This window comes from Gobius niger, assembly GCF_951799975.1.
Source record: "Gobius niger genome assembly, chromosome: 1".
NCBI classification, from domain to species: Eukaryota; Metazoa; Chordata; class Actinopteri; order Gobiiformes; family Gobiidae; genus Gobius; species Gobius niger.
Window position 1 is genome coordinate 45,139,559 of NC_136852.1, and position 14,567 is coordinate 45,154,125.

The 14,567-nt window shown below is 41.6% G+C and overlaps 1 protein-coding gene across 1 annotated transcript in view; it reads left to right on the top strand.

Annotated features, from left to right (window-relative positions):
- htra4 (HtrA serine peptidase 4) overlaps positions 1-14,234 on the top strand; it is a gene marked incomplete at both ends in the record, with an annotated part of 33,610 nt that extends 19,376 nt beyond the window's left edge. Inside the window, 7 exons of the mRNA XM_079567640.1 lie at positions 1,262-1,361; positions 3,659-3,863; positions 8,612-8,806; positions 12,012-12,044; positions 13,781-13,895; positions 13,979-14,033; positions 14,135-14,234. Coding sequence (XP_079423766.1) covers positions 1,262-1,361; positions 3,659-3,863; positions 8,612-8,806; positions 12,012-12,044; positions 13,781-13,895; positions 13,979-14,033; positions 14,135-14,234 — 803 coding nt within the window. The remainder of the gene's footprint in view (positions 1-1,261; positions 1,362-3,658; positions 3,864-8,611; positions 8,807-12,011; positions 12,045-13,780; positions 13,896-13,978; positions 14,034-14,134) is intronic.
- Positions 14,235-14,567: the final 333 nt, after the last annotated feature.

Below are 14,567 nucleotides of genomic sequence, written 5' to 3' on the forward strand. Positions count from 1 at the left end.
TTTTAAATTGAAATAAAATCAAAATTGCAATATTGATTGAAAAATTATCTCAATATGGATTTTTGGCTAGATCATTCAGCCCTAATTTTGGCCAGACGATATATCGATATATCGGGTATTTTCATTATCAGCTATCGGTTGACAAAAAGGCCAATACCTCAGGAACTGAAAGTGAGATTTCCTGGCCAGAATGTGAGACTTGACAGCAACGCAACCTCGCCACAACTGCCACTCAGGCGTCTACAGGTGGCAGTTTTGGCGAGAGGAGTGTTTTTTTTATATATTTTATTATAATACGGGATATTCACAGGAGAAAACTAATACAGGAAGAGGACAGGAAAGAGGGGCAAAATAAGGTAGTTTCCCGGCCAAAACGGAACACACTTGACAGCTATGCTTTTCACGTGGGGCGCTGCACATCTCCACAGTCAGCACTCAGTTATGTAGATGAAAAATATATTGCTCATCCACTTTTTCTACATTGAATGCTAATGCTTTTCTTTTTTTTTCGGTTCCCTTCTTCGCTCACGCAGACACTCCTCTGTCTCTGCTAAAGTGGACTGCAACTTAACGGTGAGGAGTGTTCCGCTTAAAGACCCTTAAACACCTCTCTGAGTATCTCCCCGCCACCCAGTTCTGTCTGATTTTGATACATCAGCCATTATTTGATAGATTTACATGGCAGTAAAACGATTGTGCTATTTAATTTACAGATATATCTCAAACTGCAGCCCGGCTCCTGCTGCAGCCCAGTTAAAGGCCTGTAGTAGTACAACTGTGAGAGTCTGAAACTGAAACGTCTCGACTCTCCTGATTACCCAGCACGCCATCGGTTCATGCTTGGTGCACTCTTATATTGAGAGTTTGCCATCAAGTTGCTGGATGGATTGATTGAGCAGTGAATGTGACGTACAGCAGGTGACTGACATGTTTATGTAATCCCTCAGTCATTGGGGCTTTCAAGGACTGAAAGTTTCAGAAAAAGAAGTCATAGGAAACTTTTCTTTCACTTCTTCTGTACATGACTGTTTCTATACTGATATTCTGGCCTGACCTGCCTGGCAGAGTCCATGCTTTATCAAAGATGCTTCTTCAAAGATGTGTAGTCTGGGAGTGTGCGTGATCTCGGCGATGTCCTGGTGGGCGTAATTCACAGACAGGATCAACCAATTAGAGAAACAATGGATATGATGCAGGAACAAGCGACAGGAAGCCCTTTCGAAACCACAAAAAAAGCACTGTTCTTGATGTCTCTCCACAGGTTTACTTCATCCTTTGAGCATGCGCTACAAGTTCAACTTCATCGCAGACGTCGTGGATAAGATCGTCCCAGCCGTGGTGCATCTGGAGCTGTTTCAACGGTAACAAAAGTGACTGATGGAGTGAAATTGATGTGATATATGTAGACTAATGATCTGATGGGCCTATGCAGCTCCATTGATCCATTAAGAGCCATTAAGAGGAGGGTTTGAAGAAGCTGAGAATGCTCGTGGCTCTGCTGGCACAGCGTAGGAAAAGTTAATTTATGTCAAAGTCTCGTAAATTGAATGAGTTGAGAGGTAATTATAACAATGTGTTAGTCTATTACAGCGCTTTTCCAGACACCCAAAGTCGCTTTGCAACCTTTGTGCATTATTCATTCACCCCTCACTCTCAGTGGTAATAAGCTGTGTATTTAGCCTGTAGCCACAGCTGCCCTGGAGTTGACTGACAGAAACAAGTCTGCCAGCCTGGCACGGTGGTGCAGCTGTTAGTGCTGACGCTTCAGAGCAAGAAGGTCCCAGGTTCAGTCCAGGGTGGTTTTCTGTGTAGAGTTTTCATGTTTTTTCCTACATAGGCAAGGCAAGTTTATTTGTAGAGCATTATGCAATTGAAAGTGCTTCACTGTTCAAATCAATCCACAAAACTTTCAATTGCAAGAGCGCAGATAAAATACTTTCCGTTGTCATATGCACTGGTAAAAAGAACTGTTTTCAGCCTGGATTTGAACATTGTCAGAGTTGAGGCCTGTCTCACATCCTCATAAAGACGGTTCTAGATTTTAGCTGCATTAAACTAAAATGCAGCCTTACCGTGTTTAGTCTCGACTCTGGGAACAACCAGGAGACCCCTCCCCCTCATACGGCTGTAACATGTCAGAGATGTGCTTCGGCTCTAACCATGAAAAGACTTGCGCACAAGCAGAGCTGTTTTAAATTCTATTCTCGGAGTGACAGGAAGCCAGTGCAGAGACCGGAGCACTGGACTAATATGGTCGTATTTCCTGGTTCTTATCAGGACTCGAGCAGCAGCGTTCTGGATGTACTGCAGCTGTCTGACAGTGAGCAGCCGTCACAGTATCAAACCTGCTGGAGACAAATGCATGGATCGTCTCTTTAAGTCTGGTTTTGACACTATTCCTCTGTTTAAGTTCAGGTCTGAGTCCATGATCACTCCTAGATTTCGAACCTGATTATTTGGTTTTAGAGAGAGAGACTCAAGGTGACTGATAACACTTTCTCTTTGTGTCTGTGGGCAAAAAACAATTATTTCATTTTAGTGGGAGAAAGTTGTTTTGCATCCACTAAATCATGCACAATGGGTTAATCCTCGAGCCAGCTGATCATTAGCCTGGTTTAACACATTGAGTGCTGCGCTGATTTTGGGATTGCATTTTTCATGATATTTGTAGCACCACAGCGTATTCTATGTTATAGCTCAGTAGGTGAAAACCGTTTAATTCTACATGCCTCGGTTCCTGAGAAATCCTAAGCTAAACAGAGGCTAGTTTTGATCACAGTTTTTTTTTTCTAGAAACAGAGATATTGCGTGTTTTATGAAACACAACTGTCTACCTCATTTCATTCTCTTCACTGAGCTGTGACTGAAAACAGGAGCTTAAGAAAAGAACATTGCGACCCGAGGATGCCACTATGACCCGCGGTAAATGACGCTCTTGTCTGACACAAGGTTTATTCATGGGTCTTCTGATAAAAAATAAAGAGCGATATGAAGCACAAGGTGTGGAGATCGTTGTTCTGCGCAGGAGATCCCCTCTGCTCTCACTTCCTCCTCACTCAAAGCACCACTGCTACAGGACCGCTGGGCGGGGCATTGAAAACACACGCTGCACTAAGGGGGGGTCATTTCTGCCTCGATGTGATTAAATGCCCAGACGAAATGTCCAGATCGTGACTTTTCACAAGTGTTTGATCGTCATTTATTTCAGTTCTGTTCATCACAGAGCTCCCAAAATCACACATAAGGTGTATTAGAGCGTCTCGTTTCATAAATTAAAACCTTTTTTTTTTTTCTCCGTTTTTAGCACTCCATGCATGGGGTGAAAAAAATAGTTTTTTTTTTTTTTTCGTGTTTGGCACTAAGTACATCTTGACCCATAGGCCACAAACGATCACCAATCACCTACACATCACATTCGTATAGAAAATATGGAAGTGTCTTGCTCAAGGACACATCAACAGTATGCACCAGACTGAATTTGATTTGAACCACAAGCCTTTTGAATGAGTGGGCAAAAACCACTGAACCACTGGGCTGTGATTGATGAGTAACAAGTGGTCGACAAAACCACTGATCGAATGAATGCTTCAACTTAAATATCTCTGCAAACACCTCCCATCCATCAACGATCAAACACACTGACTGTGTTTCTCTACAGGCTGCCCTTCTCCACCGAGGCGGTGTCCGTGTCCAGTGGCTCGGGGTTCATTGTTTCCGAGGACGGATGGATCGTCACCAACGCTCACGTCCTGTCCAACAAAGAGCGGATCAAAGTGGAGCTGAAGAGCGGCCTGCAGTACGACGCCTCGGTCATAGACGTGGACCAGCGCATAGACATCGCACTCATCAAGATTGACCCAGAGGTGAGTGACCTTTGAGGAGATAAACATCCACCATTATGGGCAAAGCCTGGCAGCAACAGCATCTGCAATACATACATCAGCTAAACATTACGCAAAGGATGTAAAGAATGAGTTTATGCATCTGTTAAAAGCTGTGTTTTAAGAATTGTTTTTGTCGCGCGTCGCTGTTGTCAGTACAGCCACAGCTGACACTCTATTGCCTCGCAGAGCTGCAGGTTTGGTGTGAAAATAATGAATGCCAGATGGTCCCTAACGAAATTTGGCATTTTGTATTTTCCACCGTGACTCAAGAACTGGCTGTTTTGTTCCGACATTTACCAGATGTTTATGCCTGAGCCATTTGAACCGCTCCGAGGCACAGACACATGCATTTCCTGGAGACAATAGCTATCACACAGCTTATACACTGCTAACATAAATATATGTGAACGATTGGTAGTAGTCAAAGTTGTTTCTTCCATTTTTCATACATTATAAGCTGCATTTTGATGTTCCAATGAGCCACAGTTTAGTATCAAGGTTGAGAACAGGCCAGAATAATGGCAGAATTGGCCTAGTAGCTCTCCAAATACAGATGTTTTGATGTAGTTTATGTTTATTATTCGGGATACATCGATCCAATACTGGTATTGGTTATCGGAGCCGATACCCAAAAAAATATGATTTTGGATATCGGCTTCAAATATTCGAGTTAGTTTTACATCCCCATTTTTTTGTCGCACAAAATGTCGCGGCTAGCAACAGTATGCTAAAGCTAGCAGCAGTATGCTAAAGCTAACGTCAACTAATCAAGCCTGGGACAGAAACTACTGTATGATCGGATCACCTAAAGTAGCCTAATAGAATAAAATGCCCCGCTGCTGCACTGGCCAAGTGTTGAAATGCTGTTAAAGAACAACTGATCTGACATATAGTATTAGTTATGCACAAGTTGTAATGATTATATCAATTCATGTGAGTTGTTCTTGGTACATAAGAATATAATTAAATACACACATTTTAAGTGCCACTGTAACGCAATCCAGACACATGTCCGCTCTGACTTTATTCAGTGACAATGATAAAAAAGAGGTGAAGCTAAGCAGCATGTTTACGCTAAGGACCAGTCTTTTCTGAGCCAGGTTTGCACTTGTAGCAGCGTGAGCAGATAAAGAGTGGATTTGAAAGGATAACTCGCATGATAAGCACTTTTACAGTATAATTAGAAAGACGCACAAATAAACCATCAGCAACAGCTTAAAGTTTAGACATAGCTAGCAGCAGAGCTAAAGTTAGCATTTGACCTGTACAAAAACAACAACATACCTTAGAAAAGTTCCTATCACTGATCCATGGGGCAAAGGGGCAAAAAATGAAAATCCCAAGGCTTTTATCACTCACCATTACTTCCCTCAGGGCCGAGCCGAGCTGAGCCGAGCCGAGCCGAGCCCAATGGCCGCTGGCTGCCCTGCTTTTTGACCACAAACGTGGGGGCCGCCATTGCTCCGCCGTTGCTGCAGTACCTCCATATCGCCGCTAGGCCCCCATTGAAAAGCATTGGACTTTAGACACGTTAAAAACTACTTTAAAGCCTGGTTTCAATTGTTTCAACGCTAGACTAGGCTAGATCTTCCTCCTGAGATCACGCTGGGTTAATAACAATATATGAAACCAGGCTGGTTTTCGTAATATGATTTTTTGAAATCTCGTACTTAATGTGGCTCGGACTGTTAGCATTGGAGCAGCGCGAGCTACACGTCACGCAAGGGCCGAGTCTACGGTGAAAATCCCGCCCGTATGTCCTTTTTAGGAACATGCTTCGTCAGAGCTGGGGAGGGGGAGCCTGTAAATCCGCCATGAATTGCCCCACGGCCGTGGTCATTCTGGTAAACGGGGAGGAGTGAGCATAAGACGTCCATTATTTTCTACAGTCTATGGCCGAGCCGCGGCTGCTAGCAAAAATGGGCGTGCGAGGGGAGAGGAGTGAGGAGAGAGATAGTACAGGCTGCAGAGCAAGAACGAGCCAAATCATCCAAAAATAACTATCTTTCAGTTGAGATATTCATTGTGTTTTGCCTGTTAATAGTCAGACATCAAACAAAAGCTGAACTAATGAATTGCTGAACAAACTAATGAATGAGACGGTGCTTTTATTTTGCCGTGCTGGCAAAACCGGATGTCGTTTCTTGGGCGAGGTTACCGTTAGCTTAATGCACATGGGTCAATTGATCATCTTGTTTGCAAAAAAAAAGAAGAATAGGACCAACAGAGGACCATCTTTTTCACTCAAAGCAATGACTTTTAAGAAAGTCTCTTATCGGATATCGGGAGATACTTGAATCCCCAGTATCAGTATTGGCAGCTGAAGCAAAAAAAAAAAAGGTGCATCTCTAGTATATCTCCATGATTACTTAGTCTATCCCTGTGGTTCTCAAACGAGTTCCACAGGTGGTACTTGGGCATCTTCAGGTGTTGCTCAGGGCCATTTGCAATATTTAAAAGTATTCCTTTTTGCACCAGATCATTTCATTTATTCTTTATTTATGCATTCAAGTTAGGTGTGTTTTCTAGTTTATGCATAATTTGTTTTCAATCCAAGCCTGCATGGTGAAAGGTCAAATATGGAGGTGGTACAACTTGTTGAGAAAAGTTTGAGTCTATCCACAAATAAACGGATATAAAACTCAAGATCTTGTCTGTCATAAAAAAAAATGAAGTAAAGTTAAACTTCCCACAATTAAACAAAAATGTTGGCATTATTGGATCCACAGGCACAACCTTCAATTAAATAAATCAGGCTCAAACAGACCCACACCCTCCATCTGAAATGATAAGAATGTTGTGAACACTGCAAATCACTTATAATGTATTATTAGGTTGCTTCGCATATTGTCAGAGTCTCAAACGGAGGTGGAAGCCAGGCCAAGGCTAGAATTTTCAATTTGTAGTGACTTCTCTTGCATACTGGCACTTCCATTCTGACAAAGAGCTTCGTTGGCCTTGCCTGCGTGATGTCACGTTCATATCAAAGTGGATAACATTGAAGGCATTGCACACAGCACTCTGAATACGGTGGTATCTTTAAGTGGCACATTCCTCAATTCTAAAACGAATCTCTAAACCCAGCTTTTCACCTGAGGACATGAGCTGCAATAAATCATCTAACGAAGCCTGCCACGATCACAAATGGGCAGGCTCTGGCATGTGAGCGCTAACTTCAGTGTTACTACGCTTTATGGGCAAAACTGGAAGTCTCTCAAAGAAAGGATTCACGTTTTTATGAGAAAAACGAGAATTTTATTTTCGTAAACATCTGTCCTTATCCTGAGAAAAGTGGGAACTAGAATTCGTGCTAGATTGAATTGCTTCTTCCCCTTCTCTCGCCCCATCTTTACTTTAAAGGGACTAGATGCAAGTTGTCATTTTTATTCTCGCTACTGCCACCTCAGGTCTTACGCATACCTGCAGTTTTTATATTAAAGCAATACTAAGTAACTCTTGAATTAACAACTTTTTGAGTGACAGTGCAGGATTTTAGAGGCAGTTGTGGTGAACAGGTCTGGGCTCATTCTACACATTAGGACACGGCTGGAACATGTAGGGAGTAGAAAATACATCATTTTAAACATTTTTAAACTCCGTATCGTCCCTTTAACATCGCACAACCTCATGTGCTTCATTCAGCATTTTCAAGCTCTCACAGGACATACTACAAACTACAAAAGGAGGGGTGGTTCATTAAAATCAAACACACTCTCGAAACGAATTAATGAAAATAATTGAGTTTTGATGTAACATTATAGTTGCTGCCTTTTATACCTGGAGTATTGTTTGTTTTAGTTTGTTTCAGTAATCCTGGATATACACACAGTATACAAGTAACACTAGCCCACACTCTGATATATACGTCATACTTTCATGACGGTCCACACTCTTTCCTCAAAACTCGTTCTGATCCTGCATATGTCGGAACATATATTTGGAAAGTTTTGCGTTTGCGCTGCTGTCCAGGTCTCCGCAGTGCGTGTTATCTTAAAACCCAGGCGTGTACTTATATTAGCAAAGTACTTGTGTAATCAAAGAAAAGCAAGCAAAGATTTGTCTTGACACAATGGCCGCATGCACTGATTGGAGTGGGGATGGAATTGTAAACCTTTGAACCCCGAATGACGACTGAGCCACTTCCGCTTCATAGCACTAATTACATTTACTGTACCAGAAAACAGTTAAAAAGTGAGAGAAGAGTTTTTTTTTGGGTTTTTTTGTTGGAATAAAATCACTGACTTGTCATTCCAAGAGCAAAGATGAACGTCAGAGAATTGCAAAGTGTGAGGAAGTTGAGCAAAATGGTCGTTTTTAACAAGAAAAATGCTTCATCCGTGGCCCTATTATAGGATTTTTACCGTTATTCGTTTAGAAAGCCGTGCATTGTTGAATGGTCTTAACGTGTGAGGTTTCTTCCTCATTCTTTAAGAATAATCCGAGGTTAGCACATGAAATCCTTGAGTGAAATAAATCAAGAAATCTGCGTTCGTTTTCAAAAGCGAGGATTTTGCACATAAAATCAAGTTGGTATGCCATGGCTTTTGTGCGTCCTTGTCGAGCTGTAGTTCACACAAGCAGATGTGTTAAGACTATTCCACAGTTCTACTCAAATATAAGCCTACTTTTTATTTCGTATTTCTCACTCATTCTTGAAAGATGAGGCTATAGTGGTGGCTGATCTATTCCGTAACATCACCTGTCCTCCCCCACTCCCCCCTCCTCAGAGCCCACTGCCTGTGCTGCCTCTGGGCCAGTCGTCTGACCTCCGTCCCGGGGAGTTCGTGGTGGCTGTGGGCTCCCCCTTCGCCCTCCAGAACACGGTGACCACAGGCATCGTCAGCACCGCCCAGAGGACGGGACAGGAACTGGGCTTCAAGGACTCCGACCTGGACTACATTCAGACCGACGCCATCATTAATGTGAGTCACAGGCATCCACAGTTTTTATTTCATCTGCTTGGTGATCTTTAAATCTAATAATGTCACTTGTTTCAGTGCCGGTACTTTGAGGAGACTTGGTTTAGGACACTGATTCCTGAAAGATACTTTTTTCGATACCTATACTAAAATATTTGTCGTCTAGAACCATAAAACTAAACAACCAAGTAACTTTAACAGGCCAGGCAATGTTTTTTTTCTGGGCCTGCCAGACTACGAGTGTGATCTCAGCAGTTTCCTGGTGGGCGTGATTGACAGACGGGATCAACCAATTAGAGAAACGCTGGATGTGACGCAGGAAAAAAAAAAACGTCCTTTTTTACGAGGAACGCATCCAACACTGTTTCTTGCTCCAGTTTGGGGGATTTTATATTTTCCCACTTGTTCAAAACAGATCAAAGTGCAGAAGAAAACAGGGTATCGGTCGTCACGCCGCCATCTTTTAATGTTTTGGAAGAGTGCGGTCACGGCTTCCATCTCTTAGTGCGATGAACTCCCGCCTCTTGGTGCGTGATTGGACCGATAGTGGTAAAATCAGGAAATGATGTCCAGATGGTTCTTCTTTTGAACAGAGAGAAGGAGCATCTGGCTGCAGCCTGGTTTTACCATGCCCTCGTACTTCATTTCGTTTCGTACAAGGGTCTGGATCTTCACAACTGAGCTCCGTTATCAGGTGGGAGGGATGAACTCCTTTGAAACGATTGGATCTGATTTTCACTAGCGTTTGGTCGTGATGTAATGCGCCCGAGTGAGTGAATCAGCCTTCATAATTCTTGGGGGCATTCCAAGGCTTCAACTTTAACTTCGGGATTTTTGGGGCCGAGCCAGAACCGATTGAAGAGCTTCCATTACTTTCGGATCCGCCGCCATTGCCAAACTATGCTTGACGTCACCTGTTGTAGGTGCCCGCCTCCCCCGCTCGCTGAATGGTAGGTTGAAATTCAACCGATGTAACGCGGCCACTGAGATCAGACCCAGACGTACATGTAGGGAAATGATAATTGACCGAGTTTACGGATGGCTAAGGCCAGGCAAGAAAAAACAGGCATCAAAACTTGGGCTCTAAAGATGTAATATTTCTTTTGGTACCTGCTTTCGATACTTTTATTTTTTCGATACCAGAACCTCAACTTTTCTGTTCAATACCAGACTGATATGGTAATATTATAGATTGATGCAGATATCACTCTATAATTTGATATATATTTGTGCAAATTTAAATTTTAATGTAAGCCATTTTCATTGTTAGATTCTTTATTTATAAGTAAAGCAGTAACTTGTTGAGAACTTTCTGTAGCTCTTCTGCACAACACCATTCCACACTTCCTGCTAGTGTGATGACAATTAGCACCTGTCAGCATTGCTTTCTCTTTGAAAACCACAGCCCTGTTTTATTTAGAATATAAATGTCAATACATTGCTGTTTTCGTGTTAGACGAAACAGGAAAGATGCAAATAGTAAGTATGTGCAGAGTAATACAGCCAAGCACCAAAACAAGACCAGGTGATCTCTGATAATGGTACAAACTTTGTGACTGGTTTATGTAATTTAGTGCAAAATATCTTGAGATAATGAGGATATATATTTAAATCATTGTGGATCATTGGGTTTTACCTTTTCTAACATGAAATATGGGGAGAAAGATAAATGTGTGTCTTGTGAAAGATTTTGAGCCTACTCAGCCCAATTAAGTTAAAATAGGTTTTTCTGCCAAAATTGAAATATACACTGTAAAACAAAACAACTGGACATTTAACTGTAAAAAAAAAACTGCCAACTGAGTAGGGGTGTCACGCTTTAAATTTTATGAGACACGATTATTGTGAGAGAAAATATTGCGATTTTACGATTATTCGCCATTGTCGATCTAATGAAGGTAGATTTTGTGTTTTTGTATTTAAAATACATTTTTCGATACTTGAATTTGCTGTTTCTAAAAATATAGCCTTCAAGACTCTTTTGCATTGAAAAAATACATTGAATAATACAAATCAAGAGTACATTTTACAGTATAAAACTGCTGACAGAGATAATTATTCTAAAAGGGTTTAAGAAATTATGCAGAGAATGGGGATTAAATTGACAGTGACAAACAGTATAAAGCAGAGACACTATTAGTTTAATTAAAAGGATAACTGGCACACTGCAAAAAGTAAATGGTAAGCATTACCTTGCTAGTTTGAGGACATGTTAGACTTGTTCTAAAGTAAATCTTGCTTGAAATAACAGATTTGGGATAAGAAAAACCCACCCCATTGGCAAAGAAAATTACTTGAAATAAGGACAAAATGTATTGAGACGAGTCAGAAACATCTCAGAACAAGTGAAACTATATCTTACCATCTTACCAAAACATGGCGGCATGGTAGTACAGCGGTTAGCGCTGGTGCTTCACAGCTAGAAGGTCCGGGTTCGATTCCCACCAGGGACGGGGCCTTTCTGTGTGGAGTTTGCATGTTCTCCCCGTGTCTGCGTAGGTTTCCTCCGGGTACTCCGGTCTGCGTAGGTTTCCTCCGCGTACTCCGGTTTCCCCTACCACTAAAAACATGTACAATAGGCCAGGATGAATGTGAGTGTGTTTGTGAGTGCGCATGAGGGACGACGGATGGAAATTAGACCAAGGCTACAATCCGGTGTGGCTTGTTTACATGCATGAGACCCATGTATGTTCATTAACATGCACTGTTCCGACCAAATAAACCAATAAATAAATATATCTCAAATGTGGATTATTATGCTCAAATTGGGACATTTATACTAGTCTATCTAGTTAATTACGTTTTTCAGTGCACTGCCAACTGTAAGTTGAAGTTTTTTCTGCCAAAATTGAATTCAATGTAAAGAAAAATGTGACTTGAACAGTAAAAAACGGGCAACTGAATTGCCAGTTTTATACTTTAAACTTGACTGTATAAAACTGTTAACAAAGTAAACCTGTAATATTGACAGCAAATATATGTCAATTGTACAGTTCTGTGTCAGATCAAACAAAACAGTTATTCACCGTAAACCTATTTACACAATTTTCCGGTGGGTAACTCCCATAACTTCCGTATAATTTACAGACTTTTCGTACCCTCGTTTCCCTCATTTGGCTGGTTCAGCATTTATGTCAAAATAGTCACAAACAAACTCATTAAACATTCCCGCCCGACCTCCCTAATGCTCTTCTTTTTGTCTCCACAGTACGGCAACTCGGGCGGCCCGCTTGTCAATTTGGTAAGAGGATTTATGTCGTATGTCAAAGGGATAATACCATTCATTTGCATTTTGGCTGCGGCCTGTCAGTGCGGCTTGTTTTATTAATGGCGGCGAATGCTAAGGTCATGTTTCTTGTCAGTTCGAGTCTCCCTGGTCGCTTTTCTCGCCGCTGATTAGAGAGGCCGTTTGCATCTCGGCCGTAGTTTTGAATTACCCTCGCCGTGCATGTATTTATCAAGGTTGTTGCCTTGAGCGTTCGTAAAAAAAAAAAAAACACTCCTTCATGCCGCGCGGTGCACTCAAGGTGCATTTGGTAACTCGTCCTTCACTGCGGAGGCTCTACGCTGCGGCGAGATGGACGTTGTTTCCAATGCATACCAAAAACAATGGTGTTGTTTTGAAGAACCAATGCATGAGAGAGTTCGTGCTTTTAAATACTTGTATTACACTATGATTAACAACAGTAATTATAGCACATCTGACACCCCCATGTTGAGACAGAGATTATTATTCAGACATAATTGTCATGTTATGGTCATGTGCCTCACCTGTTGTTGGTGCTCAACTCCTCATTCTGTGGGCCACTTTTGATAGAGACTACAGACCATTGTAGACACGCCTAAAGAGCTGCACTCTACAATTTGTCACTCAAATTCAACTTCAAGCCATGTGACCTCATATAAGCTGGTGCCATGATGAAGAAGAGATTTATTTTATGAACATTTCCTGTTGGCTTGTTGTGGGAAGTGGGACACTTTGCTTAGTGCACTGTAGCACTGTAGTATAGCACTGATCCAATACTGCTATCAGATATCGGAGCTGAACCTGGAGGGAGGTGTTGAAAATTAGCACATGTGCTATAACACTTTAAACAATGCATCTGGTTCGTCCAATGTAATTGCTATGTCCATATTAAATAAATAAATAAAATGAAAATGAGAGTTCAATCACTGAGTTTGTTTGAATCTTATTTTTGATCGTTGCACAAAATGCTTCGGCTAGCAAGCTAGCGGCAGCAGTATGCTAATGCTAATGTCAATATGCTAATGCTAATGTCAACTAATCATGGCTTGGAGAGAAACTATGATTGGATCACCTAAAGTAAATAAATAAAATAAAATCGGCCACTGCAGTCGCTGGTCAAGTGTTTGTATTTTAGCTTATGAAATGCTGTTAAAGAATAGTAACTGATATAACATTGTTAGCCACATAGCATAATTGCCTAGCTTATTTTTCCAGTTTTTTAGGAAACACATTGTTTTTCTCTTATTGCCATTTTAACAATACAAAATGACTTAGGCAATTATGCTATGTGGCTAACGAATATTAGTTATTGTTTTAATTGAGTTGTTCATATTAATGTAACCTTAAAAGCCGCTCATATATTTAGTATAGAAAGTTCAGTTATTCTTGTTCTTCCGTTTCAGTTTATTAATTGATAGCGATAATTGATAACAAAAAATAAGACTTTATTGACAGTGGTGAAAATGAGTAAATTTGTTTTCACTCACAGCAGTTACTTTTAAGAAAGTCTCTTGGTATCGGTTGATATCGGATATATAGCCAGATACTCAAACCCCCAGTATCGGTGTCAGAAGCAAAAACGTTGGATCGGTGCATCTCTAACAAAGTCAGTGTTGGATAGTGTTTGTTACCTTGTGCTGACCCGAAAAACGGACCGTTTGTAGCTTTTATTGTTGCTTTAATAGCTTTTAGAGCAGCATTAATCCACATTACTTTCCGTGCGTTGACAGGACGGAGACGTGATCGGGGTGAACACATTGAAAGTTGCCGCTGGAATATCCTTTGCCATCCCGGCCGACCGGATACGGCAGTTCCTCACAGAGTCACACATCAGACAGCGCGGTGGTACATTTTTTATTTTTATTTTAGATTGCCCTGTATTTGTGATCTCTGTATTGATTTTTTTTGTAAATCTAACAATACCTTAGGAAACGCTCCATCAAAGAAGTTCATAGGCGTTCGGATGCTGAAGCTCACACCGTTGTAAGTTTTATGTTGGTTATCCATTTACATGAGGAATTACGTGGAAAAGTCATGCAATTTCTGTGTTCTCACCTATATGCTAATAATCTTTTTTTTTTTAGACTGATTGATGACCTCCAAAAGAGAGACAGCTCTTTCCCTAATGTTGAGGGTGGACTGTACATTTATGAAGTTATTCCAGGCACCGCTGCAGCCAGGTGAGGCTCCAGCCAGGAGTATTGTAGTATTTGGATAGTTAGCTAGTAATTAACTATTCCATTATTAGGCCCGAGCGGCCTGGCAGGGCTCGGGCCTATTGTAATTGTACGGCAGTGCGCGGAGCGCACTGAAGAAAGACGTGCGCGTAGCGCACGTCCCGAAAAGAGCGCGCAGCGCTCAAGAAACAGAGCGCGGAGCGCTCCCCATGCATTAGACAGTAATGGGGGGACTCCCGGCACCACGCCCTGTCCGGTGAAATAGGCGTGTGCCGCGAAAGCGGCACATTTGTAACTGCTCGTGTGAAAAAAGGTGAAAAATCCAGTGAAGGCGCAACAT